At 32.6% G+C, this 27,769-nt stretch overlaps 1 protein-coding gene across 4 annotated transcripts in view; it reads right to left on the bottom strand.

Moving 5' to 3' along the window:
* r (carbamoyl-phosphate synthetase 2, aspartate transcarbamylase, and dihydroorotase rudimentary) overlaps positions 1 to 27,769 on the bottom strand; it is a 271,962-nt gene that overhangs the window by 149,815 nt on the left and 94,378 nt on the right. For all 4 annotated transcript variants that reach the window (XM_076473756.1, XM_076473755.1, XM_076473753.1 and 1 more), the window contains exons 15-17: positions 23,407 to 23,640; positions 11,516 to 11,653; positions 621 to 788 (exon numbers count right to left, since the gene is read on the bottom strand). In XM_076473756.1, the coding sequence (XP_076329871.1) occupies positions 621 to 788; positions 11,516 to 11,653; positions 23,407 to 23,640 (540 nt within the window). The remainder of the gene's footprint in view (positions 1 to 620; positions 789 to 11,515; positions 11,654 to 23,406; positions 23,641 to 27,769) is intronic.

Genomic DNA, 27,769 nt, shown 5'->3' with positions numbered 1-27,769 from the left:
TTAAACAGTAATGAGGATATAGTGGTAAGAGCTAAGGAGAAACAGCATTGAGGGGAAAAGTGTTCATTGCATAATTTGGTTTGATATTTTGCTGAATGTTAAGATCAAATTAATTAAATATTAGTTCCTCATTTTCAAAAAAGCCAATTCTGATGCTATGAAACAAGATTTATCATTAGTCAATTGAGATAAAAGGCTAAAATGTGGTGTGTCACACATTTAGGACAATTCTAAAAATACATTATTTTAATTAATGATAGACATGTTCCTAAAATGAATAAAAGAGTAACAAAGATGATTAAACCTAAATGGCTTATTACAGACAAAAGTGAAAAATAAATGATAAAATACTGTAAGTTTATCAAGTGTAAATATACAGACAGGCTAATAAGTTTACAGAACTACAGGAAAGCAATGGATTTGGTTTAACAAATTATGTTTCACATATATGTAGAAGTAGTTAACAAAATAAAAGCAAATGAAAACAAATTTGGAAGAAGCTTATCTTTATATGTAAAAGGATTGAAGTTCATACACATATGAATATTTTTATATGTTCCACAAAACTTTGTTGAAAAAATTATTTGTTCCTTATTTTCTCATTTTTTTCAATTTTTTACCTTTGTTTTGAATTGTTCCAATTCTGTATGACAGTCAATAATGTTTTTAAATTTATACAGAAACCATGGATCAATCTTTGTCAAGTTGTGGAGACATTCCACTGAGTATCCAGCTTGAAGGGCTGCAGCTAAGACAAACATTCTCTTATCTGTTGGACTCTCAAGTTCCTAAATGATGATAAAGAAAAAGATTTTCATAATCATTCTTAATTCATGTCTCATTTAAATAAACTAGGCTCTAAGTAATACTGAAAAGAAAGTTACTTCTCCATCATAAAATATTTAAAAATAGTTAATGTTTTATGGTGGGAGTTTAAGACTTTGTAAATCTGAAAAATGAGTTACTCAGACTGGCAATAACATGCAATAAATTAACAATAAGATACATAAAATTGTGCACACAAACTAATTTAAACCTTTACTTAAATATCATGATTGAAGTAACTGTAAATTTAAAAACTACACATACATGCACATATATTTGTATACAATTCTGTATTTTCATTTGGCTTCATGTTCCATTTGCTTGTTTGTTTTACTGGTAAAACTACATGAGTGTGCCTAGATACATACATAGAAACATGAATAGGATACATGACCCTTAGTTCACTTTTGGTCAACTGTGAAATGACTGCTGCTTCTTGCATGTGTGAGCAATTAAGTCCTATCACAAAGAATATATCCAACAACAAAAAAGTATGTAATGCCATGGAGATATGATACATTGAAACACAATGTTTAACACCAACAGAATAAGACAAAAATTCATGCAATGTAAACAACTATTATACTTTTCAATCTGATATTTGAGAGTCTAATCTCAAAATTAGAACTTTCACGATGTGACATAATTTACTAAAATTCATTATATCAGTATTCCTTACATGCATATACAGAAAGACATCAAATTATGAACCCAAAATAGTTTTATGATCAGGACAAATTAAATTCCTGTAACATGAGTAGTTTGGGTACATCAAATTGCATTATCAGAAAAGTACAAGCAAGTTTGGATAACATTAATGACAAAAACAAACCAAAAATATGCAAATCATTGTTTTAAGTAAGTATTTACTATTTCAAAGACTTTGATGGAAATCACAATTATCACTACCTTATAAGCTTGAAGATCCAAGATACTGACCAAGTTCTTGCTAAAAAGGATGATAATCAATTAACAAAATACTTTATAGCATTATGGAGAGGAATTAATTTGTCAAGAAAGGTGATTTGCCAACAGAATTCAGTATACCACCTAAATTCAAAAACAATAATTCTGCAATTCTATGCAAAAAAGAGACAATGAATCATGAGCATTGAAATAGAAATCCAGAAGAGTACTTCAACACTAAATTCTTTCTCAATTGTTTCTCTACACAATCTTTTTCAAAAAGATACAACCACCAGCTACTAATACTAATACTGACAGAAAATAACATGGGTGGATTAGATCTATAGTACTTTGCAAAAGTGTTTAGATAGGAGAATATTTTGTCACTCTTTCTATTTCATGGGCTAATTCTTTCATGTCATTACAGAATGTAAATTTAAACACTATGATAATACATCATTGATCCCTCTTGGCAACTGAAGGAGCCACAATGAGAATACTTATCATTCTTTAGTATTCCCATATACTTGTATCAAGGGCATGTCATAAGGGTTCTGTGTAAATGACCATACTGATCAAATACAGGATCCGAAATAACTGTCATGGTATCCCTTGCTGTTTCTTAACAATATAGAAAGAAGCTAGTAAAGAATTAACAGATGTTACTGGTACATTCCAGAAGAAATCAATTTAACAGCACTTCACAAATAAACCTTGACAAGAACAGTGTATAACACTGTGCATATATTAAGTTTTAGTATCATGCCACAGCTCTTAAAGTATAGGTTGCATTACCCGCTGAAGAAAGTTGAAAGACACTTACATCAATGCACGGATGCATGGCAACTATCATGAAGCATGCAGTAAGCTGTATGATAGTTTGGGGGTGTTTTACTGCTAAGGCAACAGGAGATAATTGCAAAATAGATGGAATAACAGACTAGCCAAAGTATCATCAGATACTGATCCTTATTCTATACTAAGTAGTTTTTATTATTGGTAAAAGATTCTACTAGCAAGAAATTATGACCCAAAAGACTCATTCAACCGATGCAGAAATTACTTAGCTAAGAAATAAGTTGCTGGATTCAATTATATAATGCAATGACCCCCACAGAGCCCTGATCTAAACCCAGCTAAGTAGGTTTGGGATTTTATAAATCAAAAACTTGAAAAATCAAAAGTTTCTTCCAAAGGTACTTTACGGGATTGTATTAGGGACATTTGAAGCAAAATCTCAAAGGGCACATTGATTAAATATATTGCAACGATGCCTGAAAGACTGTCTGCAATTATCAAAGCAAAAGGGGGACACAAATCAAAATATTGCATTGCTAACAATTTTTATTAATATCACACCAGTCTTTTACATCCTTTCAATGTTATGTCATTTCATAACATTTGATGATCATGTTGGTTATCATCCAGGAACCATACTGTACTACCTATATCATCACAGCTAGCTCTCTTTACTATTCTTGCACAATTCTCACTTTTGAGAATTAGCGGTTACAAACTAGAATCACTGGCATATCAATGGGAAGAAAGGGTAGGTGAGAAAATGAAAATATCTACTGGAAATACACTTTCAATGTAAGAAAATATTAACTTTCAAAATAGTACTACTTCCACTCACCCAAATCTAGAATCCCATGTTCCAAAGGTGAAGGAGCCAAGTGAAGATGCAAAAATATTCAATCAAACAAAGAACAAATGCCTTAAAAGAACAGGTGTGCTATAATAAGAAAAGAAGACACAAATGTGGAGTATAGCACTACTTCTGTAACAAATATCCTCTTCACCCAGTAAGAAACACAATAATATAAAAAGAGCATAATATAACAAAGCAAGCAACATAGCCACAAGAAAGAGACAAACAGCACTGTTCTGTGGAGAAGTACTGTATAGTTATGACATAAAACAACACAGTATGTTCAGAAACAGAATGTCTAGTGTGTAACTGACAATAAGCCCAAATAAATATGTGCCAATTATAAAGTCTTGGGGCAAACTGGAGCATGTCAACTGCTGTCCAACTGGACAAATTATCCAGTGGAAAAGCCTTGTCCAGGATATTGCGAGCAACAAGAATGATTCTCGCCATCAAAAAAAAATCAAGAGAAAGCACCTTGAACAAGTATCTAGATGAAAAATTGTCAGGTAATCCAGAGTCAGACCTATAGTGAACAATTCATCCCCATATGTACCAGGTGTTAGCATGGAATGTAGTGACAGTCACAGCATGGTGTTAGCATGGAATGTAGTGACAGTCACAGCACGGTGCTCGATGATGTGATATAAGTATACATAGCTATAGCTAAAGAAGTGCAAAATGTACATGAATTGACCAAGTGCAGACTACTCTGGTAACAACATCCAAAGGAAATACTTTGGGATATGCTAAATTATGCCAAGTGTGGTCTATCTGGGCAAAAATATCCAGTAGAGGTGCCTTGCATAACATACAGAGATTTTACCCACACAGAAAAAATATCCAAGTGAAACACCTTAGATATATGATACTAGTGAAACTACCTGGCTTTGCCCAGGTTATTAAGTTAATAATGTATGTTTTCTGAACCTATTCTAGCATGAAAGTATAATCTATATACTTCTGTTGCTCATCAATATGATATAAATATCACAGTTACCAAAATGCATTGGATTTTCTATACATTACATGTTATTTTGTGAAGAATCACTTCTTATGTATGTGGATATTTGCTAGCTTGCCTCATTAAAAAGATGTGCACGCTCAGGGTTCACTTAGTATGGGTGAAGAATTTCAGGTCTCTTAAGTTCTTTGCTCTTGGAGCTATGCACATGTGTCTGTCTATGATTTCTATTTATAATATAAGAAACCACTTCTTTTCAATAAACTTTTTGCTAACTTACCTTTCTAAAAAAATGTGCATACATATGTGTACATGCACATGAATAACATAAGTAATAATACCCAGTTACATATCCTCAGGGTCCACTTATTATGCGTGTAAAATTTCAGGATTCTAGGTTCTTTCCTCTTCAAGCTGGTGGTCATACATACACAGACATGCACACAGCTATGCACACATGTGCATGTCTGTCTATCTGCAATTTCTACTTGTAATACAAGAAACCACTTATTTTCTAAGTGGTTTTTTTCTACTAGTTTGCCACACTAAAAATATGAATGAACACACCCACTGGATAAGTAATAATTCTCAGATACACACCCATATGTTATTGCTCAAGTTATTATGTTGATTCATTCTTGATTACTATATCTGTATATTCTAAACCAATTTTAGCATAAAACTATAACCTATATACTTTTATTGATCCTTTATGAAATGTGGTCTGTTTCTAAAGGTAACCTTTCCTCTGATTTTAAACTTAAATAACAAGAAATAAACATCTTTAATTACTGAATTCTATGAATTAGAAAAAAAATTTATTTTGTAGTTTATACATTTAATTTTATATATTCAGCAAATAACCCCTTAACAATAATATTAGGTTATACTTTTATAGCTAAAAAGCCATTGCTGGAATGCATTGTTGCCAAAATGCAATGGCTTTTCTATATATTAAAAGTTGTTATATAAGGAACCACTACGTGGTTTTTATGAGCTTGCATCATTAAGAAGATATTCTTATATGCACATGGGTAAGTAATACTGAAGTACACACCCTTAGAATCCACTTAGTACTGGTGTGAAATTTCTGGTTTCTAGGCTCTTTCCTCTTGAAACTATGGTGATCCCACAGACATATGTGATTTTTTTGCTTGCTTGCCTCCTTAAAAGGCACACATATATGCATGCAAATGTAACTGTATCCAATTGCACATCCTCAGGGTTTACTAAGTACGGATGCAAAATTTCAAATTTTTAGGTTCTTTCTTCTTGGAGTTATGGTAGTCACACACAAAGACCCATTCAGGGGAAGCTCCTTGGATCCAGAATATTATGATATTGCATAATCAATAGGTATAACAATGATATTTGTGATGATGAGATACCCACATGTTAACATTTTAACATGTTAAAATAGTGGAAATGTTGACCTCTATTTTAATAAAAGTTTTAATACCCATACCAGCTGTCTTGAGATACATTTTTATAACAATAGCCTTCTTCTAACTGAGTGGGGACATATGAACTATAAAGTTTGATTTAATTTACTGTACAAACTCATCTCAAGAGGAAGCCTCGAAGGTCCACCAATCTGGTAACCAGAAGTGGCAAGGACTCCCATGAAGAATAAAAAAGGAAGGAAAATACAATCTGGGGAGTTTAAAGGAATGTACACTGGAAACAGTACAATGGGTGTCTGAAATTCCCTATTTTGAAAAGCAGAAAAACCCCAATCATAAGAATCATGGGTCAGTAGGAATTGGCAAAACACTCATCTGATTTATTCATGAAGTCCATGAGTGATGTTCCTTCATACACAAAACACTGATAAATATATATACATACATACATATCACTGGACAAGTGACCAGTGGTTTTACAGAAACACCCCATCTCAACAGCGGTAGTTTGGTTTGTTTTGTTTTGAATTTCGCACAAAAATACACAAGTGCTATCTCTACTACCCGTCTCTAATTTAGCAGTGTAAGACTAGATGGAAGGCAACTAGTCATTACCACCCACTGCCAACTGTTGGGCTACTCTTTTACTAATCAATAGTGGGATTGACCTTCATATTATAATGCCCCCATAGCTAAAAGGGCGAGCATGTTTGGTGTGAAGGGGATTCAAACCTGCAATCCACAGATTACAAGTTAGTGCCTTAACCACCTGGCTATGCTGGGCCTAACAGTGATGGTTATAGAAGTATACAGACTTAGTATTGATATAGTAATAAATATACCGAAAGAAGAAACCTCACCACCTCCTAGAAAACAAAATAAGATAAAAATAATATATCAACTTATCTCAGTAAGAGGTAAACAGACACGTAGAATTGCCTGAAGAAAACACAGCAAGGTTGTGCAGATTGGCAAATGTATTGTTCACATATCAGCCTAAACAATTTCCTTCAAAGGATATCAGTTTCTAGCAGCTAAAGACCTAGTTAGATGACAAATTTGTGCAAATAAACATTATATAGATGAAAAACTTTCATGCACACATCAGAATTTGTCAGTCAGATTATTGATGAACTCATACAGTGAACATAATAGGTGATAGATCACAGGAAACAAAGGAATTTTGAATAAATAGACAGGTGAACCATAAAAGGAGGCAGAATGAGACATTAAAAAAAAATCAAGGAATAAACTGAACAAAGCAGTCATTTCAGATCCACATGGAAGTAAAGGTAGAAAATGGAAGGCAGTGAGATTGGAAAAAGTCTAAACACTCTTCTTGGGCAGCTGACAATAGTGAAATTGTCAGAATAAACTGTAACTAACTACCCCCACAAGAGTTGGAAGAAATGATACAGAGCCTAAAAAAAAAAACTACTATAGATTCCAGAACGTAGATATGGAGAGCAGCCTCCTCGACTGACTACAAGTCTAAAATTTTTTGAGAATTAAGAAAATTCTCTCTCTTACTCACAACAGATGTAACTCAGGATAAGATGTCCAATCACCATGCATAGTCAATCCTGATTCCAGGTGGATGAATTATGGAGTTTTTTAAAAGATTGTTAAAGAAGTTTAACCGGTCAAGAAACATCCCATAAAGGTAAAGCATGTGTGCATGATCTAAGAGAATGAGAGCTTCCAAATAAGCTCACACATACAAAAAAGACAGGACCTTTCATGCACAGAGAGAAGGAGAAGATAGAGCCTTCATGACTGTCTGCTCCATATTCTGGAACCAAAGCAAAGAATGTTGGAAGTAACCAAGAAGGGAACTGAAGAGAACCCCTAAATGTATAAGATACTGCATGGGAGTAGTAAAGGAATTCTCCAATTTAATGAGAAATCCCACCTGAGCAGCTCCTCGAAGATGTAAATAGGTGCAAGTGTCTTACTGGACATGCAAAGAAGTAAGAAGTAGCCAGCCATGAATTGATGAGTTCAAAGACCCATTGAATGAAATTGACATGCAATATAGTGTACTGCTCAACAAAACACCTATGGAGCTGAGGAAAGCCTTAAAAGCAGCAACCAGATCTGAAAAAAGAACCTTCATGGATGAACTGAAGAAAATGCCAGAACCCTTGGAAAATTGGAATATGAAGATAAGCATCTTACATCAAAATTGGTCATAAAAAAGTCTTGAGGGAACCAAAAAAAAGACATTGAAATGAGAGGTGGGACTCCACAGTGAAATGAGGTGTCCTCCAGATAGGTGAACAGTTGGGGCATATCTATGATGGGTTATCAATCTCCCATGTTTTTGAAGACATAAAATAAGTGGTAGTAAAATTCTGACTGAGTAAGCACTACTGGTTAATTAGCCAAACATAAAACACAAACTCCCCACAAACTAAAGTCATGTTTTGTCAACATGCATCATCAATCTCAAAACCTGAGGAATTGTACCAGAACCATTGTTGAATGTCATGGGAATTTCATCATCCACCATATGAATAAATCAGAATTCAGAAAACAAAACTATTTCTAAAACAAACAAATTGAAACAATAGAAATCAAACACAAGAAGTTGAAACTAATACAAATTTGTGATGAAGCACAATTCTGTAGTCATGTGCAGAATGAGTGAGAACAGATATACATACTAGAATGCCAACTGAGGAAGTAAAGATTGTTAGAATAGTAGTAGCTACCTGCACTAGTATGTATAGCACAGTATGACTGGTGAAAGTAGTCACATGACCATTATCTTCTAAAATAGTGCAAAAATAAAGAGGTATAAAAGATTAGTGAGCTGTGAGAAAAAAAATTATTTATCAATGTTTATAGGGCATAAAAGGATCAAGACAGTTTTGTGTGAGAGGAAATTGTTTGTTTGTTTTCTTGAATTTCATGCAAAGCTACACGAAGGCTATCTGCACTAGCCATCCCTAATTTAGCAGTGTAAGACGAGAGGGAAGGCAGCTAGTCATCACCACCCACTGCCAATTCTTGGGCTACTCTTTTACCAACGAATAGTGGGATTGACCATCACATTATAATGCCCCCACAGCTGAAAGGACGAGCATGTTTGATGCGACCTCAATTCAGAGGAAGCAATACCATTTCAGAATTACAGAAGGTTATTCTACTGCATGCACACATCAGTTGTAATTTAAATGCAATTTGTGAATCTACTCATATGCAAGTTACTAGTATGTTATCATGTAATCAAATATTGATGGCTTGCAGAACTGTTTTATAAAAAATGTAAAACTACAAAATAATTTTTTGGTAAAACAGGTACTTCCATTATATTTGCAGTAAGAATGGTATAATAAATAAATAGAACATCTACTGAGATTTACAGAAAAACAAGTGAACATTTGTACTTTACAATATTTGCATTTATACTGCAAAGGTCCTTCACATCTCAAATACGAACACTATAAAAACAATATTCATTTATTTTCAAGTCCTACTTTTATAAAAGTAAGGTGAATATTCACTGTACATATGATGATTATTTATATTTTGCTAAAAAAAGGATAAAATTGCCAAATAAAAGTTAGTGTTTAATTTCATAGATGTCAAAGTTTCATTCAGTATTTTACAACAGACAATACCTAAAGTAAATTTTTTCATTCTTTAAATAAATATATTCCATCTGTGTAGCTATATTTCTTGCTTTGATAAATGGACACAATTTTTGATGTAAAAAATGTAATGTAACCTTATAATCAAGATACAGATAATAATAATAATCATAATTAAAGATGCTTTTATGTTTCTCTGGTTTAGTAATCTGGAGTAGTTTAGCCTACAAACCATGTGATTACAGGCTTTTTTACTCTCAGCTCCAATTATAACTGACAGAACAAAACAAGTCATGCAATATAATTGATTATCTACAAGCATCAAATACATTAATTAACGCCATGTAAAATAATCAATTAACTTAAATTATGATTAAACTGAATGTTGTCACAAAATAATCAACTAGTCTTTCTGATTATTTCAAATATTCAGCAATCAAAGCAATAATTAACTTGATTAGTGTCTTGAAAAATAATCAACCAATCAAAATTAGTTTTAAGGATTATCACTTTATTTAATTACTCCAAGTGTCCTGTAGTCAAAGTACTGCCATTTTGATTTCTACTGTTGTTTTTCTGTTAATTCAAGTTTGCTCAGCTGAAATGATTAGTGCCATATCTCCTGAAAATAGTTAAATAATCAAAATTACGATTTTGATTAATACTGTTTCTGATTATTAGAATTATCCATGTAATCAAAATGTTGCCATTATGCATATTGTTGTCATGTACGAGACTGCACAATGGACTGTGCTCTGGTCACCACAGGTACCAAACCACAATTTGTGGCATAATGTTTTGTTTAAGTCACTTATGTAAGAATAACTGATGTTTTCCACCATCTTATGAAAATAAGCAACTGATGAGTCCAATGATTAATGAATTAGAAATTCTACTAACCATCCAGCTCAAATATCTACATAAGCAAACTATCATTATGCTGTAAAATCATGTAACCTTAATTTGGCCAATTACATGGACATTGTTTGCTAACAACAAATGGATATTGCATAATAAACAATGTACTAGAGATAAGGTGGAAATATCAGTTGACTACCCATAAAATTGCAGTCCATAATAAATGATTAGGAATGAATTTTAATATATATACCCACTTAATGTACACAAATGATTCAAATTTTTACATCCTCACTATTAAATATAATCCACTTAAAATTGTTAGCCAAATTACAGTTTCCCCATTTTACATGTAGTTACTTCACTTTTTGCATACACCTGTATTTAGACTAGTCCTTCAAAAATTTCTTAAAATTTGGTACACATTTGTATTTTCTAGAGCTCACTAAGTTTGGAAAATTCATGTTAAGAAAGAAAACTCAGAGGAAAAAAAAGTTAAGAAAGCTCATGTTTAATAAGTCTTTCCTACTGGTAAATCAAGTTACAGTACAGATTGTTACTATAAATCATTTTCAAATAAACAGTAACAATAAGAGGGGTTCTCCTGACAGCTGATATGGTAATTAGATATCAAACTGGTCAAGAGATGGACTATGAGCTAAATGTATATATTTGAAACTAAGCTACAGTAACTATGAAGATGCAAAACAACAAGCTATGTATTTAAGTACACCAGCATAATAACACTTACATAATAACCAGTAAACATCACATTTTTCGTCTAGTACGTACTTCAATTATAAATACCAGAATATGATAATATTAATTTATCTATTTAAAAAATGGTATATGTGTGAAACACATAACTGATTGGACAGTTGTAATAAGAAAAAACATAATAATAGGTATTTGAACCATAATTTACAATTAATGGCATTTATATTTTTACATAAAATTAATAAGACAAAACTATGTATTATACCTATAGGTTGTATATTACACCAATGATGTAAGTATACCCCATGCAATTATGTGGAGCAAGCCAAAATGGGGGCCAAAATCATAGCTACAATTATGTAGATATAAATGTAGGAGGCCCATCTTTTGTCATTATGCCATTGTGTTAGATCTTAACTTGTGGTTGGTAATGTTTACATCTATTCATTCCGTATGATGCCAGTTAAATATGAGGTACTAATAACAATTCACTGTTTTCAAAATAAAAAACAAATATGTATTTTCCTTTTATTACTAGCAAAGCTAATTCTCCATGATGATGTTAAACATTTGTTACAAAAAGTAATCAGCTTACCTCCTCATCTACAGGCTTCAGATAAGGTTCAAATCCACATACATTTTCATCTACCATTCTTAATGCTTTTTGAAAAGCCTCTTCAAAAGTTCGACCAATTCCCATTGCTTCTCCAACACTTTTCATGGAGCTTCCAATCTGTTAATTAATTAAAAAGATGTAACTAATATATATGCAAGGGTTTCTGGTTTCATTATTTCTTATGTTATTCTTGTGTAGAAACTGTATTGTTCATCAACATATTGTAGTTAACATCAGTTCTTTACTGTATACCAACCACAAAATTACTCCACAGTCGATAATCTGAATTGCTTTGGTGGTTGTTAATGCTCTGTTCAGATTACTACAAAAACATAACTAATTTTTCTTGTTTAACTCGCAAGGTTCTGTAAAAACATATTGGTCAACATTGCCAACTATTTGGTGATGACTGATGGTTTACTGGACAAATGATGGTTTAGAGGATGAGTGTTTGCTTAGCCCTTTCAGTGGGCCTTAGTTCCTGGGAGCAGTCTCATAACTATTTTGTGCTTGTTATAGTTTTTGTACTATAACTTTTCATAGAGTATGCATACCTTCATGCAGTATGGCAGATTATCATTAAAAATAACAAATCTTTCTTACACAAAATATAAGATTTTTTTAAATTTAAGTTTTAAGATTTATTGCTATATAGGTTTGGTCAAATTGACCAACTTCGTAACCACCATAAAAAATTAAAAATATAATTTAAGTAACTTTTTTGTTGTTGTTCTAGAATGGCAACTAACTTTATCATGAAAAAACAAACGTTTATTCCAAGTATCTTAAATCGAATAACCTTATATATCGATCCATTTTTATTATTTTTATTTTATTGACCTTTCATCTGTGTCTGAATGATATTACAGAGATTGCAATCATGACACATTTGCATATCATGTTACATATCCAATAACATAATACTGGTGTTTACAAAGTGACCTGTCTTGGCTTCATTCTAATGGACCAGTATTTTGTAAAATACAGCCACATTCAGTTAATTTACATGTGTATATATATATATTATTACCATTTACACACATATTTTTAAATTTCATTTATTTTTCTTATAATATAGATTATTATAAAACAATAAATAAAGAAATATTGTAAACAATAATCTTTACTGCTTATGATTAAAAAGAAATTTGTACTCACTTGCTATACTAAGCCTTGCCAAATTTTGGACTTGAAGGATGTCAATAATAAAATAACCTTTTTAGGTTTACATATACATTTAAAAAAAACTAAAAATTACTCTATCAATGTCATACAATTCCATTGTAATTTATCAGGCTTGCTAACTAAGCTTCATTTAGGTCTAAAAGGACATTGTTTTTTGAACACTATTTTCTCTTACTCTTCTTTCCAAGATTGGGAATAAAGAGATTAATCTTAGAAAATAGGTAACTTACACAGGTTGAGAAAACCAGGTGGGGAAAATTCTGAGCTTTTGTGTGGTTATAAACACATGGTATGGCAGGCAAGGCAAAGGTACATAAGCAAGTATTTCCAAAAAACTGAAAGGGGGGCAGAGCCACTGTGTTAGATTTGCTAAATATAATCATATCTTAGTAAACAGATAAGACAGGAGGTTCTTATTTTGTATTTTAGTTTGTTGGTATCAGTAATATGAGTTTTTAATTTGTATGAAACTATAAGCTTTTTATTTGGACATCAAAAACAACTAATCTTAACCAAGGATACATTCAACATACCATATGACACAAAAAAATCAACATTTGAAAACTTTGTTTTAATATTTACTTTTAAAGTAAAAAATAAACTAATTTTAAATACTTAAATTTGAATTATAATCTGCAATTCGATACCATACCCATTAACATACATTCATAAATATAGTAGTTCAATAAAATTGTGAATGAGAGTCTATAAATATGATGACATGCCTTTTGATCCCTGATCACAGGAAATCCCATAGGGATAGGGTCAATGATTTAGTGAAGAAGTGTTTGTTTAAGGATGAGTGAAGATTTAACAAACAACTGTGGATTTAATGGAGTAGTGATGGTTCAATGGACCATTGCTGGTTTAATAAATGAGTGATATTTTAACTGATTAGTGTTATGAGACCTACAGAGACTGAATGAAAAATATAGTTTTATTCAGATTAAAATCTGAGACCAAAACAAGTTTCCTTTTTAGTGTTACACACAATATAATCCTCTACAGTTATACCAATAAAAAATAGCCATAGTAGAAGGGTGTGATGACCAAAATGACTAGGCAAATTTTTAAAATTCCTTTGAGAGCAGCAAAAAAAAATTTTATATTACAAAATTAGATAAATTGAACATACAAGTTAACATGAAAATAAATCTCAGCTGACAAGGTATAATGGTACAACAATAGGAAAGTCTGAAAATTCAAAACTGAAGAAGCAATGGGTAAGGCATGTTTGTTTTTGAATTTCATGCAAAGCTACAAGAGAGCCATCCAAAATTTAGCAGTGTATGACTAGAGAGAAGGCAGCTAGTCATCACCACCCACCACCAACTCTTGGGCTACTCTTTTACCAACAAATGGTTGGATTGGCCATCACATTATAATAACCCCACAGCTGAAGCAGCTAGCATATTTGGAGTGCCTGGGATTCAAACCAATGACCCCCAGATTATAGATGAGTAGGGAACACTTAGCATCAACATCATGCAAATTTTACAAACAGATATAATGCACTTATACAATAAATAAGAAATTTCAGCTACAAAAGCAGAAGCAGGAGAAGAAAATAATAGTAATAAGAAATTATATTCAGCCATGTGAGTAGTTTTGCTCAGCACTGTTTGTATAGACAACACACTCAGTAAATAATTTCATGATTACCTATTATCAGTTTATAAAGCATGTATGATATACTTAAATAACTAACCAAAACTGTTTAAGAATAAAAGTTCTATGCAAATTAAGGTGTAAATACATTTTCTCACACTGAAAATATACTTCTGATAAATACTTATCTCCACTAAGAAAATAGCTTTTCTTGACTAGCACTGCCCTCTATTGATGGACATTTTTGATGCATGCCACTCTAGCCTTCCACATCCTGCTTCTGCATATCCACCTCAAATGATGGTGCAGTAGTTCTATATCAATAGGAGTGTGACAACACTCTTATCATAACCAATACTCTCTTCACATTTGCATACGTTAATTACTTCAGGATTGGTAATAAGACCTATACCAAATATTACCAGATGTGGGGAGGCTGGGTAAGAAATGTGAGAGGGAGTAAGTATGTATTAGAAATACATTTTTAGTGTAGGAAAATAGTAAATTACGATATCTTCCACTTGTTACAAGATAGCTAGAATCTCACAATAAACTAGTGGAAAACTGATAAAAAAAATAATGGACTCCCTTTAAGAAGTGCTCAAATAGAGACCAGGAGGTGTGTTCCTAAACAGAAAACACCACACTTCAGGAAACTACACCATATTTGATACCTGGATCCTTTTCACTATTTTAAGACTGAACATAAGAAAAGAGGAAAAACATGTAGAAATCCCAGTATATCTATAACCAATGAATGCAACTCCTGGGATTCAAATGGCTAGGGCATGAGAAACAATAGTGACAGTCCAATTTTATCAAACATATGCAGAATCTGGAATGACACATCAGATCTACTATAGGTAAAAGATCACCTACATCTTCACCTCAAAATGAGAATTGGTAAAAAAGACATGCTTCCATATCAAAATTTGTCTCCTCTTGCACATGTTTCCAACACAATCAACACCATATCTGCCAGCAATCAACATCCAGCAGATAGTATGAAAAAGGACCACAAACCTGGAGTGTATCTCTTGTCCAAAACCTGGCAGCAGTCTATCATATAGTGAGGGATACTAGCCAACACACATGTAAGGCTTTATTTAGCTGGACCATCTAAAATCAACACTAGAAGTACCAGGAAAGTATATCTGGTGAACAGTAGTAGGAGGAACACCTCAGATTGAGGGTCAAACTGCAATAATAGATAGATAAGTAGCTTTTTGACAGGTAATGTGCTTTAATCCAAAGTTGCAACATCTGGACTTGTACATCAGGCCAATTGTAGAAAGGGCATTACACCAGTACACATGCTACTAATCGTACCCATTCCATTTCTAAGCAAAACCAGTAGAAACAGGAATGTCCATCTGAAGGATGGTAAAAAGGAGGAATGGCATGGTATGAAAAAATAATCAGTCAGATATATATAGACAGGAATACAGCATAGTGTACAATCAAAACCTGGTTGCATCTGGAACTGTACGCCAGATCTATGGTGGGAAGTGTGATATGCCAGCGACACCTTAAGAATACCTCTAACCTGAGTGATATGATTCCTCATCCAGATGGGTAGGCGTCCACTGTCCAGCACACCAATAGACAAAAATTGGTGCTCCCATGTTCTACTAGAATAAAGAGGGAAACTATATCATCACAGACAGGGCAAAAGGTGTCCACAATACTCTGTTTTGAAAAGAAGAGCTACCATGTTGACAGCATCAATCAACTAAAACTTTAAGCCTTTGGAATAATATATCAGGTCTTTGGTAGAAAGAGCCTCCACATCACTGATAATCAAGATTGGCAGCAGTCTCCCATTAGTTCATGAATGTATGGTATAGGCAAAATAAATTTATGAAGCAGAAAAACTACTAAAGATAGTTACTAATAGTCCTATGAAACACATCATCTCTACAATGTGCATAAACCAGTTTATTCATAGATAACAATAAACTGAAGACAAATATCTAACATCTGGTGGCATCTTGCATTGCACATCAGGTCCATAGAAGGGCTACAACATAATTGAGATCAAGCATGGTCATAGGATGGACAGTGTGGATTTTCAAAAAAAAAGGACACCTGGTAAGGCACCACTGGTCATAGAGTGGGATCTACAATACTCTAGACAGAGGCTCCTGAATACAATGGAAAACACAACCTTTCACAAGTCCAAAATACCAAAATGTAGATAAGTAATAAGGAAAAACTAAGTCAGTTTTACAACAGAAAACATCAAAAAATTTACAAGCACAAATCAGAACATCTGTAAAATAGTATTACCCGTCAAGAAGGGATTAACAAGAGCAAATGTGAAAAGGGCAAATGTTACAATAGGGGTTGTGTCCTGTTGGTGGAGACCTGCAGCATGATAATTTGCATGTGGGTATGCAGAAGGTAGAGGTATAAGGCTACTGGCATGTGTTGAAACTTTAGGCCAAGAGAGGGCAGTGTTAACCTAAAAATACGATTTTGTAAAAGGAGGTAACATATTCTATCTGAATAGCATGTTGGTGGTTTTGTCTACAAAATTTCATTGTAAGCTCAAATTAATGGACCAAATTAGAAATAGCGGAGTTTGTGTCACAAAGTTAAGTATTTAGTGTCTGCTAACATCACTGTTAAGAACAACAGATGAAAGTGAAGATCTTATGAAGTGTTTAACCACAACATATTAAATGGTCAGTAAGAGAGTTTGTCCAGGAATTTCAAAAAAATTATAATTAAATATATGGGCAAAAAACATTAAAAAAGCAAAACCATTCTTTAAACCTTTAAAATCTTTTATTTTAATGGCTAAAGCTGCTAACATAGTGGTAATATAAAAAAAAAAAGTTGATTTTCCAATTCTTAGAGAAAACTGAAAATTCACCTATTTGTTTTTCACATTATTATTATTTTTAAAAACCTATAAAAAAACATGGGTAAAACTACTACAGAGATTTCCATGCTGGTTACAAGGCTATTTTCACACTGATTTTTGAAAGAGGAAATATTTTATCAGTTTTTGATCACTACTGGCCAACTTTCTCTTTAAAAAGTTGATTTTTTTTTCTGAAAGATGATTTACATGGTATAAATACATGAGATATATGATGGTGTTGTAAGTGTCTTCCTTTGTACTTGCTGCTTGTTAAACACATTTATACAAAACTTCAGGCACAAAATAAGCTGATTCAGTAAATAACCGTTGGGTGGCAAAAAAGGAAATGTAGCAACAAAGTGTTGAAAAACAACGTGTAACATGCAACTGAATCTGTATACAAATGTATAGCTTATAATTTACTCTACATAAATAGAAATCAAAAATTAAGAAGCAAAATAATTAAAAATTATTGATTAAAAAAGGGTGAATGGTGATCATCAAAATGTACAGAAACAAAATGAATCAAAATGCAGAGATTATATATTCAAACATATATTTATGGGCTCTAAATAAAAGTAAACAAACTAAGCTGAAAATAGTGTCTGTTTTATTTTCTCAAGCTACAAATTCCAATTTTTACTTCATTAAAATTGACAAGTTCTGCAGACAGAATCATATAATAAAAACATGCCTTTAATAGAAAAGGTACATTGTTATTATCTTAGAACACTTACAGGTCTTTAATATTGTGTTAGATATTGTCTTACGAGAAAATGAAATATTTAAACTGTCTTTTGTTACTTTTTAAGCTCTACTGTACATTTCTACACACACACACACACAGTTTATTTTCAATTTAACATTGCTTCTCATATACAGCAAAACATTAACTTTTTAGAAAGATAAAAGTAATAAATCATTACGAGTTTAATGTACATGAACTATAGTCAAAAACAGCCATCAGTAGTTCGGGTTACATTCTGGTTACAAAGTAACAAATAAAATGAAATCATACTTGAGTAAAGAAGCAAATTATTCTAGTATAATAATAAGTGGGCAAATGAGTCACAAGCATAAGGAGAAGTTTTATCAGTCAGATTCACCTCTACCTGTATATTTTTACTAGCTGGCTCAATTTAATCTCTGTTGTATTCATGATGATATGTAAACCATAGACTGCTCAGTAGCAATCACACCTGAAGAAGACAGATCAATGTCCTGTTGGTTGGCATTTACTGGTGCAAAGCAATGAGGATATCTGCACCAAACAACCAATAAACAAGGTAAAATATTATAAAATGTAAAAAATAAATTAAAACCTAATGATGTTCAAAATTTGGATAGAAGAAATAAATAAAAATTAAAAGACAAATGGCTCGTAAAAAGTTAAAAACACAAGTAAGTTGGACAGTATCACCATCACCAAAGTCACTATCCAACATCAGAGGTAAACCCAAAGAAAGAACATGTCTAAAGTGGTGCTGTCACTCATGGTCTTAATGACAGCATAATAGTAAAATGTGAACTATAGTGACTTTAGTGTCACAAAAGCCATCCATTGATGGATCAGTCCCAAATAAAAAAACTGATGAGTTAAAAACTGTAACCAATGTGTAGCCTAATTAGGACAATTTCTTCCTTCAGATTCTTATGGAAACAAGATGGCCAAAGAACAATGAAAAATTTGATCTGGAAAAGCTTGTTATGATGTTGCTCACTACAAGTTGACTGCTAAATAGCACAAAACCAAGCCTTCAATACAAGACTCTAGTCCATATACAGGATATGCGCAGCTGTTATAGAACCATAGTGAACAGACAGTGGTGTCTGAAAGCTCGTTCCCACAGTAACCAATTTGGCCAAGTGTAAAAAAAATCTGAATATAGGTAGAAAATAAAGAAAAGTGGGCCATCATTATTTATTATCAATGAGAACTGGATGAAAATTAACACTACAAGATTCCAGGGCCAGTAGAGTGCGAAGAGAGTCAGTGTAAATAGAATAATCTGTGTACTACAAAGTTTCTACATGATTCAGAGCAAGAGAAATGGCATACAACATGGCAGTGAACATAGAAACTGTACAGAGAATCCTGTGAACAACCACTGAACTACTACAAACCAAGGCAGAATCCATAGATTCACCTGATTTTGAACCATTTATATAAATGGGAATGGAAGTATGGTTTGAAAGATGTTTGATAAAGACAAATGGGAGTATCCACCTTTCTCAGATGACTTTAAAAAAAGTCACAGATGGGGATTGTAATTAAGACATGGGAGAGTAGGTTAATCAGTAGAGACAGCAATGGAGACATGCCTGATATGAAGGGAAAACTGAAGACTGGCAGAACATCTATTCCAAAACAACATAGCCCACTGAGAAAATAAGACACAAACCCAGGTGGAATGTTTTAGTTACAATCAAAGTTTAATGCCCCCCACTAATACAGTGGTATGTCTCCGGATTTACAACGCTAAAATTAGGGGTTCGATTCTCCTCGGTGGGCTCAGCAGATAGCCTGATGTGGCTTTGCTATAAGAAAACACACACACACAAAGTTTAATGGCATATTGCAAATAAAGTTGCAAACAGTGGGAGGGAAGAGAAGGTTTGTGGGACCCAGCATACAAACTCTAGAATGAATAAGTGTGGAAAGCCCCTGATGATGGAGTCCAGCATCTTCAAGATCCAGGTCCTGACAGGACCACAGACCAATAGTCCAGTTAGGAGCAAATGAGGGCATGATAGATATTGAGCACAGAACATTTATTTGCTCCCCAAGATGTGTAAGAGAAGACACAGAAGATGTTCAGTACCCTTGTATACTGGACACATACCTGCTTGATGTGAAGAGTAAAGGTCAGCTTATGGTCAAAGATAAGCTCCCTAGAACTTTGCTTTAGGAACCAAGGTATGTACCCTGTTGGTGGCAAAAGTGCATGCAAACAGATTTGGAGAAAGAAAAGGTGAAACTGTTTGCTGTGTTCCATTTCAACAAGTGACTGAGGGCAGAGTGATGCTGTCACTCAATAAATCTCATGTTCAATGACCTTCAAGAGATGTGAAATCATTGACTTAAGAGAAAGTTGTGTTGTTACAGCTTTAATCTTGATAATGAAAAGTGTGACACTCAAAACACATCTCTTAGATACTTCATGTTCCTGTGGAAAAAAAATGGAAAATAACTAAACTCACACAGAATTGAAATTCCCTGTCTACTAAAAAGTTCTGAATGAAATTGGGTAAGTTACCAAATAACCCATGGGAGTGGTGGTCCCACAAAATGCTTTACCTCTATATTACCAAATATCAGGAAAAATATTCTCCTGCCAAATGCAGTTAAAAACTACTAGAAGAATAGCAAGAGAGACAGAAGAGATATTGTGCAGCATGTCATAGGAACATAATAAAGTCTGACTGATAAACTGTCAGACCAATGAAGAGTAAGCTTGAGTTAAATCACCATAAAGGAACTATTATTGTCATAGAGACAACTGGTCCAAAATGAAAGAGATGATTGCTTTGCCTAAAGAAGAAACAGAAGTGCTAGATGCACAAGAAAAGCTCTTGCTTCAAGTACCAGTGATGCTCTGAACATCAGCCTGGCAATTGGAGAGCAAGATGGAAAGCAGATGGGAAGTATACTTTCCACTGACCATTTGAATTTTGTCCCACAGGAATTTTGTAACTGGTGGTATAAGAGAGGCTAGTTGTGAATATAATGGAAAATTCCTTTTGGCTTTGACATCTAGCCTGCCATACAGTGATGCAGGCCCACTGGATAGCAATGCAGGTAAAAAGAGTAGGATACCTGTGAAAAGTATCTCAGGCATATTTTTGAGCATCCTGTGCTTCCTGGCAGGCAGGACTCCACCACAAATGAAGGTATTATGGAAAACGTCTCAAGATCTTAGAAAAAGAAGGATCGGCTGTCAGAACAGTATAGTCAGTCATCACTACCGAGCAGCCATCTACTGACGGAAGACAAGTGACAGAAGGGTGAAGTTACAAGAATGGAAGAAATGGTGGGAAGAAAGACAGGAGTAGATGATGACTTGCCAATTTTTTTTTTCCATAGAGGGCAAAAGACTCTTCATGTTGAAGACACATAAAGATTTCTCTGCACTTCTACTATAGTAGTGGAATATAATGCAGCAGCATATGTCTGAGATGGAGTTGGGGACAGTAACTTTCAAGCCTTGGTGTAAGAAATGTTGTTAATCATTTTCATATGATGACGTACCTCTTTCTTCTCCACTCACCTTAGGCAAAAATGAAAGTAAAAGACGTGGAAAACACTGCAGCTAATACCGTGTCCTTCCAGTTTGCACTTGCAAGCATTATGGTATTTGCCACTATGATGAGCACACATCAAACAACTATGATATGATGCCTTTAAATGTACAAACCACTGGCACTGGAAACATTATGGGGAGTTTAGAATGTGTGGCTGTACTGTACAGTTTAGTTAATCTGCCTTGATAGAGGCAGGTGGATGTGTCAATGCAAACGTCAAACTTAAAACACTGGTTGGCAGCATAATTCTATCCCTACAAGTGGAGATACAGCACACAGCAGAAAAACCTTGGCTGGAGAAATCAACAAGGAATTCCGAATAAGAAGGAATTCACAGTAATATGGGGAGTAACCTCAATGGGTATATCTCCAATGGCATTAGAATTCAGGAGGAGTTCATTGTGTTTTAGGATAGATGATTCCACCAAGATGTCCTCAGAATGTAGTTTCTTGACAGACTTGCTGGCTCTCCCAAGTCCCTCTAATCCTTTCTGAACAAAAAAGGAAGACATTTGCTCAAAGGGTTTGTCAGTTAAAGAATGAATGATTAAATATCGAGGTAGAGGATCTAACAGTGGTAACTATGTAGCAAAGTCATTTATGCATGGTTGTTTACCTATAAGGTATTGTTTTTCCTTTGTTGTTTATTTTTCAAGGATTGGGTTCTCCATAATAAATAGAAGAGGATTCAGTGTTCACTGACCACACCCATCATGAAGTCCTATAAGGAGATGCACTATAGTGCCAAACAGGGACACTGCAGTAATATTAAGATTTTGTGACAACTATACCCAAACACCAGCATTAAACATAATGTTTACAACACCTACTGAGAATGTCCAATACTTGTACTCTGTTGATCCAAGCTCAACAGAACCAGTCGATTAATCCTGGGGGATCACCTGTATACAGGAATTCAAGGCCAAAGTGGAGTGTTGGAGTTAGAGCCCTCAACCCCCAGGATCCCATCCTCCCTTTCATGGGTCACCATGCATGGCAAGCACATGAATGGATGCTTAAATCCCAGAGAAGGTAAAAAGAATAGACAAAACTTTCAGTGGGAGGTTTCCTCACCACATACAGGCATCCATGCAGAGAGTAATGTTCTGTTAAAACGTGTAGTATGTTCCACAACTAATAAAACTTTTCTTTAAGCTTATAATCTTTGTTTGCCTCTCTATTATTAACATGGAATGAGTTGACCAAATTGGAAGTAAGTACCAGATAACATAAAGTTAAAGATGTGCTGTTAAACAAAACTAAACTTTTCTTAGTTATTCAAGTCCAAAGCATTTAACATGTGGTTATATTTTACCAACTTACCAGATTTTTTGAAAATGTAACTCTGTACCAAGCACGAAAACTCTCCATAATTAGAACTGAAGCTCTTACTGGTTTTACACACAGTTCTTTTGAAAGAGTTTTGAATCTTTGAAAGAGTTTCTATAAACAATTTTACTAGTATTTGAAAAAAACTGAATAGTTAAATTTTAATGGTAAGTTTTTGATACTTCACACACTATTACATATATTATTGCAACATAATTTAAACTAAAGAAGTTGTTTTACTAATACTCAAGTTTAAAGAATTTTTGGCATACCAAAGCTGCTAAATCTTCATAGATGGTGATATATTTTGAAGATTAACCTAAAAGATGACACATCTTCAAAAACTGTTTGCAATTAGTTTAAAATTAATTTTCTGGAAGTAAAAAATACAAAATTTTTTTGAAAAACTTCAACAACTCTGCAATAAATATGAATATGAATAAATATGATACTTTTAAATTAATTTCTCTCAAGAATATTTTTGAAAATCAAAACATACATAGATGTAATGATAATTCACTCATTTATACATACACAAACACACACATATGAACTAAAAGAATCAGTATTACTTTACCTTATTGCTCACTCTTGCAAATTTTCCCAAGTCCCAACGTGGAATTTTTACTACACAATAATCCAAACTTGGTTCAAAACAGGCTGTTGTTGTCATCGTCACACTATTGTGTAAATCTAGCAAGGACATGCCTAAAGCTAGCTTGGCTGCAATGTACGCTAATGGATATCCTGTGGCTTTACTGGCCAAAGCAGAGCTACGTGACAGTCTAGCATTTACTTCCACAATGTAATACTAAATGAACCAAATTTGGTTGGCAAAAAAAAAAAGAGAGAGAGAAACAATAAGTCATGTACACTTAAAAACTATATAAATTTTTCAGTAAAATGAAGTTAAAGCTTTAATTTTTAAAAATAAACAAATAATAATGCATTTTGGTTTTTTTTTTACTAACCATCTGTCACGTTTTTACATCTGATGATGTTTTAATATACACAGTTACTTCAACAACTGTACACAAAAGAAAACTATAAGATTTTGTACAGGATCTTCAGTAGTTAAAAAAAAATTCCAACTTCAAATAATATTGTTACATTTAAAGATATACTTGGTGACCTTATGATGAATGCAACTTCATTTTTCCAAGAGTTGCAATTTACTTTGGAAACTTGGAAATTTTTGTAAGTCCTAGTTCAATATGTCACATACACAAACGAGACTGAGAGATTAGTGTGAATTTCAATACAAGTAACTAGCAACTTTTAAACTTACATTGTTTTATAAAGTTTTTGAATTTTTGAAAAATAAAAAAGGTGAGAAGGAGAGCAAGGAAAATTCAGATAATGACAGGAAAAATTACGCAAAACTTATTCATGCATACTTCATTTAAACAACACTACTGGGACTAGTGAGTAAAATGATATGTGATTAATTCAAAACTAAATTCTTTTTGTTAATATGAATATAGTATATTGGCTAAACCATGAATCTAAACAAGCATTTTAAGATTCTTCAGACCAAAAGAATAATCAATTATAATAGTTCTAAACATTTTTTGAATATTTCTTCTCTGCCTGAATAAGTGTTCAAAATTGTGAATCAGTGAACATTATAATTTTCTTGATTCTTGTCTTTGACTACTTCATCTATTTTAAAACAGTTTGGAATAGGTAGAACTGTAGAAACCAAAACACCCATCACCAATCAGAAGATGATGTGAGTATTAATAATTAATGAGAATACCTTATGATTAGAAACAATGATCAAAATTTCTTTCCTCTTTTTGGGTTCTGATTGTCAAAATCATATTCTAAAGTTACCTCTGTCTAGCTGTCTTTGAAGTTTGACAAACAGTCTTGTTGGAAATTAGTTCTAATTTTTTGGTTAGAAAGTAAAAGAGGCCACTTGCAGTATCAGTTAGTCCATACTGTGAAGGGTTTCACATATTTTACATGATCTCATAACCACCATGTAACTAACTTGTAACCACCAGGATTCAACATATTATAAATCTTAAAGTATTTGATGTGTGTTCATAAACTTTGGTACACTTTCCTTAAACATTAAACGTCTTTTCTACATAAAAATAAAAAAAGATTTAATTATGTAAATTTACTAAAACTTTGTCTGTAAATATATGAAGTTAGAGTGTTGACTGCTTCAAATACAAAGTGATTTTCATATTATGATTAAAAATACTTTCCTTTTTCTGAATTTTTTAAAATCTCATTTGCTTAACCTCTAAGACATTCTAAAGAAATATCATATTTTTCAGAAAAACTTTATATTTTATCAGTTATTTTCTCTACCTTAATTTTATACCCATTAAGTCAGTTGGACTCATAACCACCATAAAAAATTAGGAAATTAATTCAAATTTAAATTACACTTTTTCATTACAGAATAACTGCATTTTGTAACAGGAAACATCAACTATTTATCCTAAATAAATCAGAGCTTGTAACAGTACACAACAAGTTACAGTTAATTTTATTGCATTATCACCCTTTTAACTATCTTATTAATACTCCCACCACACAAGTTGTAAATCACTTGATGAGTATACAGCTCACATTATCATACCAAATTACATAAAACACAAGCTGCTTACAATCATATATCCTGCAGGATTTTTATTATTTTTTTTTAAATCTTATCTCACCTAACTTAATAAGTTTTAATTTTTAGATTTTAATAACTTTTTTAATGATAAGCAAAGATTGCATGTGGAAAACAAGAAATGATGCACTTATCTCGATCTTTTCTTTCTTTCTTTTAGCTGTTAACTGTCAATGAAGCTTAAGCTAACATTTTTATACTAACACTACTACTTCACTAAATAATATTTTCTTCAATTGAATCTTGCATCTAAGGGCATAGAATAATAACATGCAGAAAGCAATGTCCTATATCTATCATAATTTTTCTGGCTTTCTAACTGCATATTAAAATATCTTTAAAAATTCAGCTAACATTATCAATGTAATTCCAATGAAAATAAAGTTGAAACTGAATGATGAAATAGACAATGCCCTGTACAGAAAACAACATAATATAATATATGTTGCTTGACCAACTAAAATTGTGGCTTTCTATTAGTTATAAATAATATAAGTAAAGAAAAATATGAGAAAAAATTACTGGTAATTTAGATATTTAAAAATGGCTGGTTTGGGTAGAGAAAGTACTAAAGGAGCGAAAAACGTTTTGACCTTCTTCGGTCATCATGAACCTGATGCACAGTTAGAAAGTCATAAAATTTTTGAGATAAAGGAATTTGTCTAATCTGTGCATTTTATTAGTTTATATTCTTTGGAGCATTATTTACTTGAAAATAAAAATTATTAATTGCAATACCAAATGTAGTATAAAAAAATTAGGGTTAACACTCTTTGATAACCAAGAGCAAGAAAAAAGAAAATTGGATGAAAATTTTATTTTTCTGTTTTTCATGTTTATTCTTTATGTACAATTATCAACTCAAATGTAAAACTAAGAATATTTTTGGTTAGTTAAGATTAGACTAAGAAAAATAAATAATAATAATAATAATAAAATAAAAATGTTTCACAAGGCACACACTCAAGCTACTTGTAATAGTTACAGTAGCTATCAGTAGTTTGATAGCATAATGTAAGCTTCAAATTCTCCAAATGATTTACAACTTACAAGCACAAAAACAGTAATTAACCACAATTCAAAAAGCAATACAAAAGGTTAATAAAAGGATAAAATTTAATTATAAAAAGATGTATACTGTTACAAACTTAAAGCTAATTAGGATAAACTAATATGGTTTTATATTACAGTATGAAGTCACCTGACAGTTTAAAACCTTGGTTTTCTATTGGTTATAGAATTAAATGTCAGAGAAAATTACTAGTAATTTCTGAAAGAGAAGATGTGAATGTAGGCATGGCAAGATTTGTCTGATTTTTATTTTATAGCCCTGTAACTACAAAAGATGTAATATAAAATTTTTACTTTGCCTTTGTAATTACAATATTATTATGAGTAATTTACATAAAATTTCATACTTCTTATTGAAGAAACGCCTATAAAGAAAATATCACAATTATCATAATAAATGAAATTCAAGATTTTTTTAAATGTCAAAGTTATTCATGATACCAAAACGAGAAAGTAGTTTAGTTAAATATACATGTAATTCACTAAAATTTTGTGGCATGCACATAATAAGATACCCAGAGCAAAAGTGTTAATTGTCAACACTGTATTTCTTGTAAGAAGTGGGATAACCCTTTTTAATTGTAAACAGTGTACTTAATCCAGAGATGAGACAAACATTTATTACTGATTAACATCAGACTTATCATATGAGGTGAGATAATCCTTTGTTAACTGTGAACTAGGCACTAAATGAAAGAAATGGTATAAATACTTGTTATTTATCGACAATACACATAATGGAACAGGTGATACAACCATTTATTAATTGTCAATTGTGTAGTTAATAGAAGAGGTTTAAAAATCACTTGTTAATAATCAACAGCAAATTCAATAGAAAAGGTGATTCATATGTTTGCTAATTGTCAACTTGCATTAATAGAAAAAAAAGTTAGACAAACAATTGTTATTTCTCAACCATATATTTAATGTAAGAGGTGAGACCAACAGTTGTTAACTGTAAATCGTACACATAATGGAAGAGGTGAGGTAAACACTTGTTAACAGTAAACAGTGTAGTTAATTAAAGAGGTAGGAAAAAGACTTGTTGATTGTCACCAGTGTGTGTGGAGCTGATGAAATGTGATAAACACTTGTAAAGTGTCAGTCATGCACTTTATGGAAGAGACAAAACAAATATTTGTTAATTGTCAATTGTGCACTTAATGTAAAAGGTAAGACAAATACTTGTTAGTTGTCAACTGTGCCCTTAATGGAAGAGTTAAAATAAATACTA

Source organism: Tachypleus tridentatus, chromosome 12 (assembly GCF_004210375.1).
Source record: "Tachypleus tridentatus isolate NWPU-2018 chromosome 12, ASM421037v1, whole genome shotgun sequence".
Taxonomy (NCBI): Eukaryota; Metazoa; Arthropoda; class Merostomata; order Xiphosura; family Limulidae; genus Tachypleus; species Tachypleus tridentatus.
Note: the sequence above shows the minus strand (reverse complement) of the source record. Positions and strands in the feature narration are given on the sequence as shown.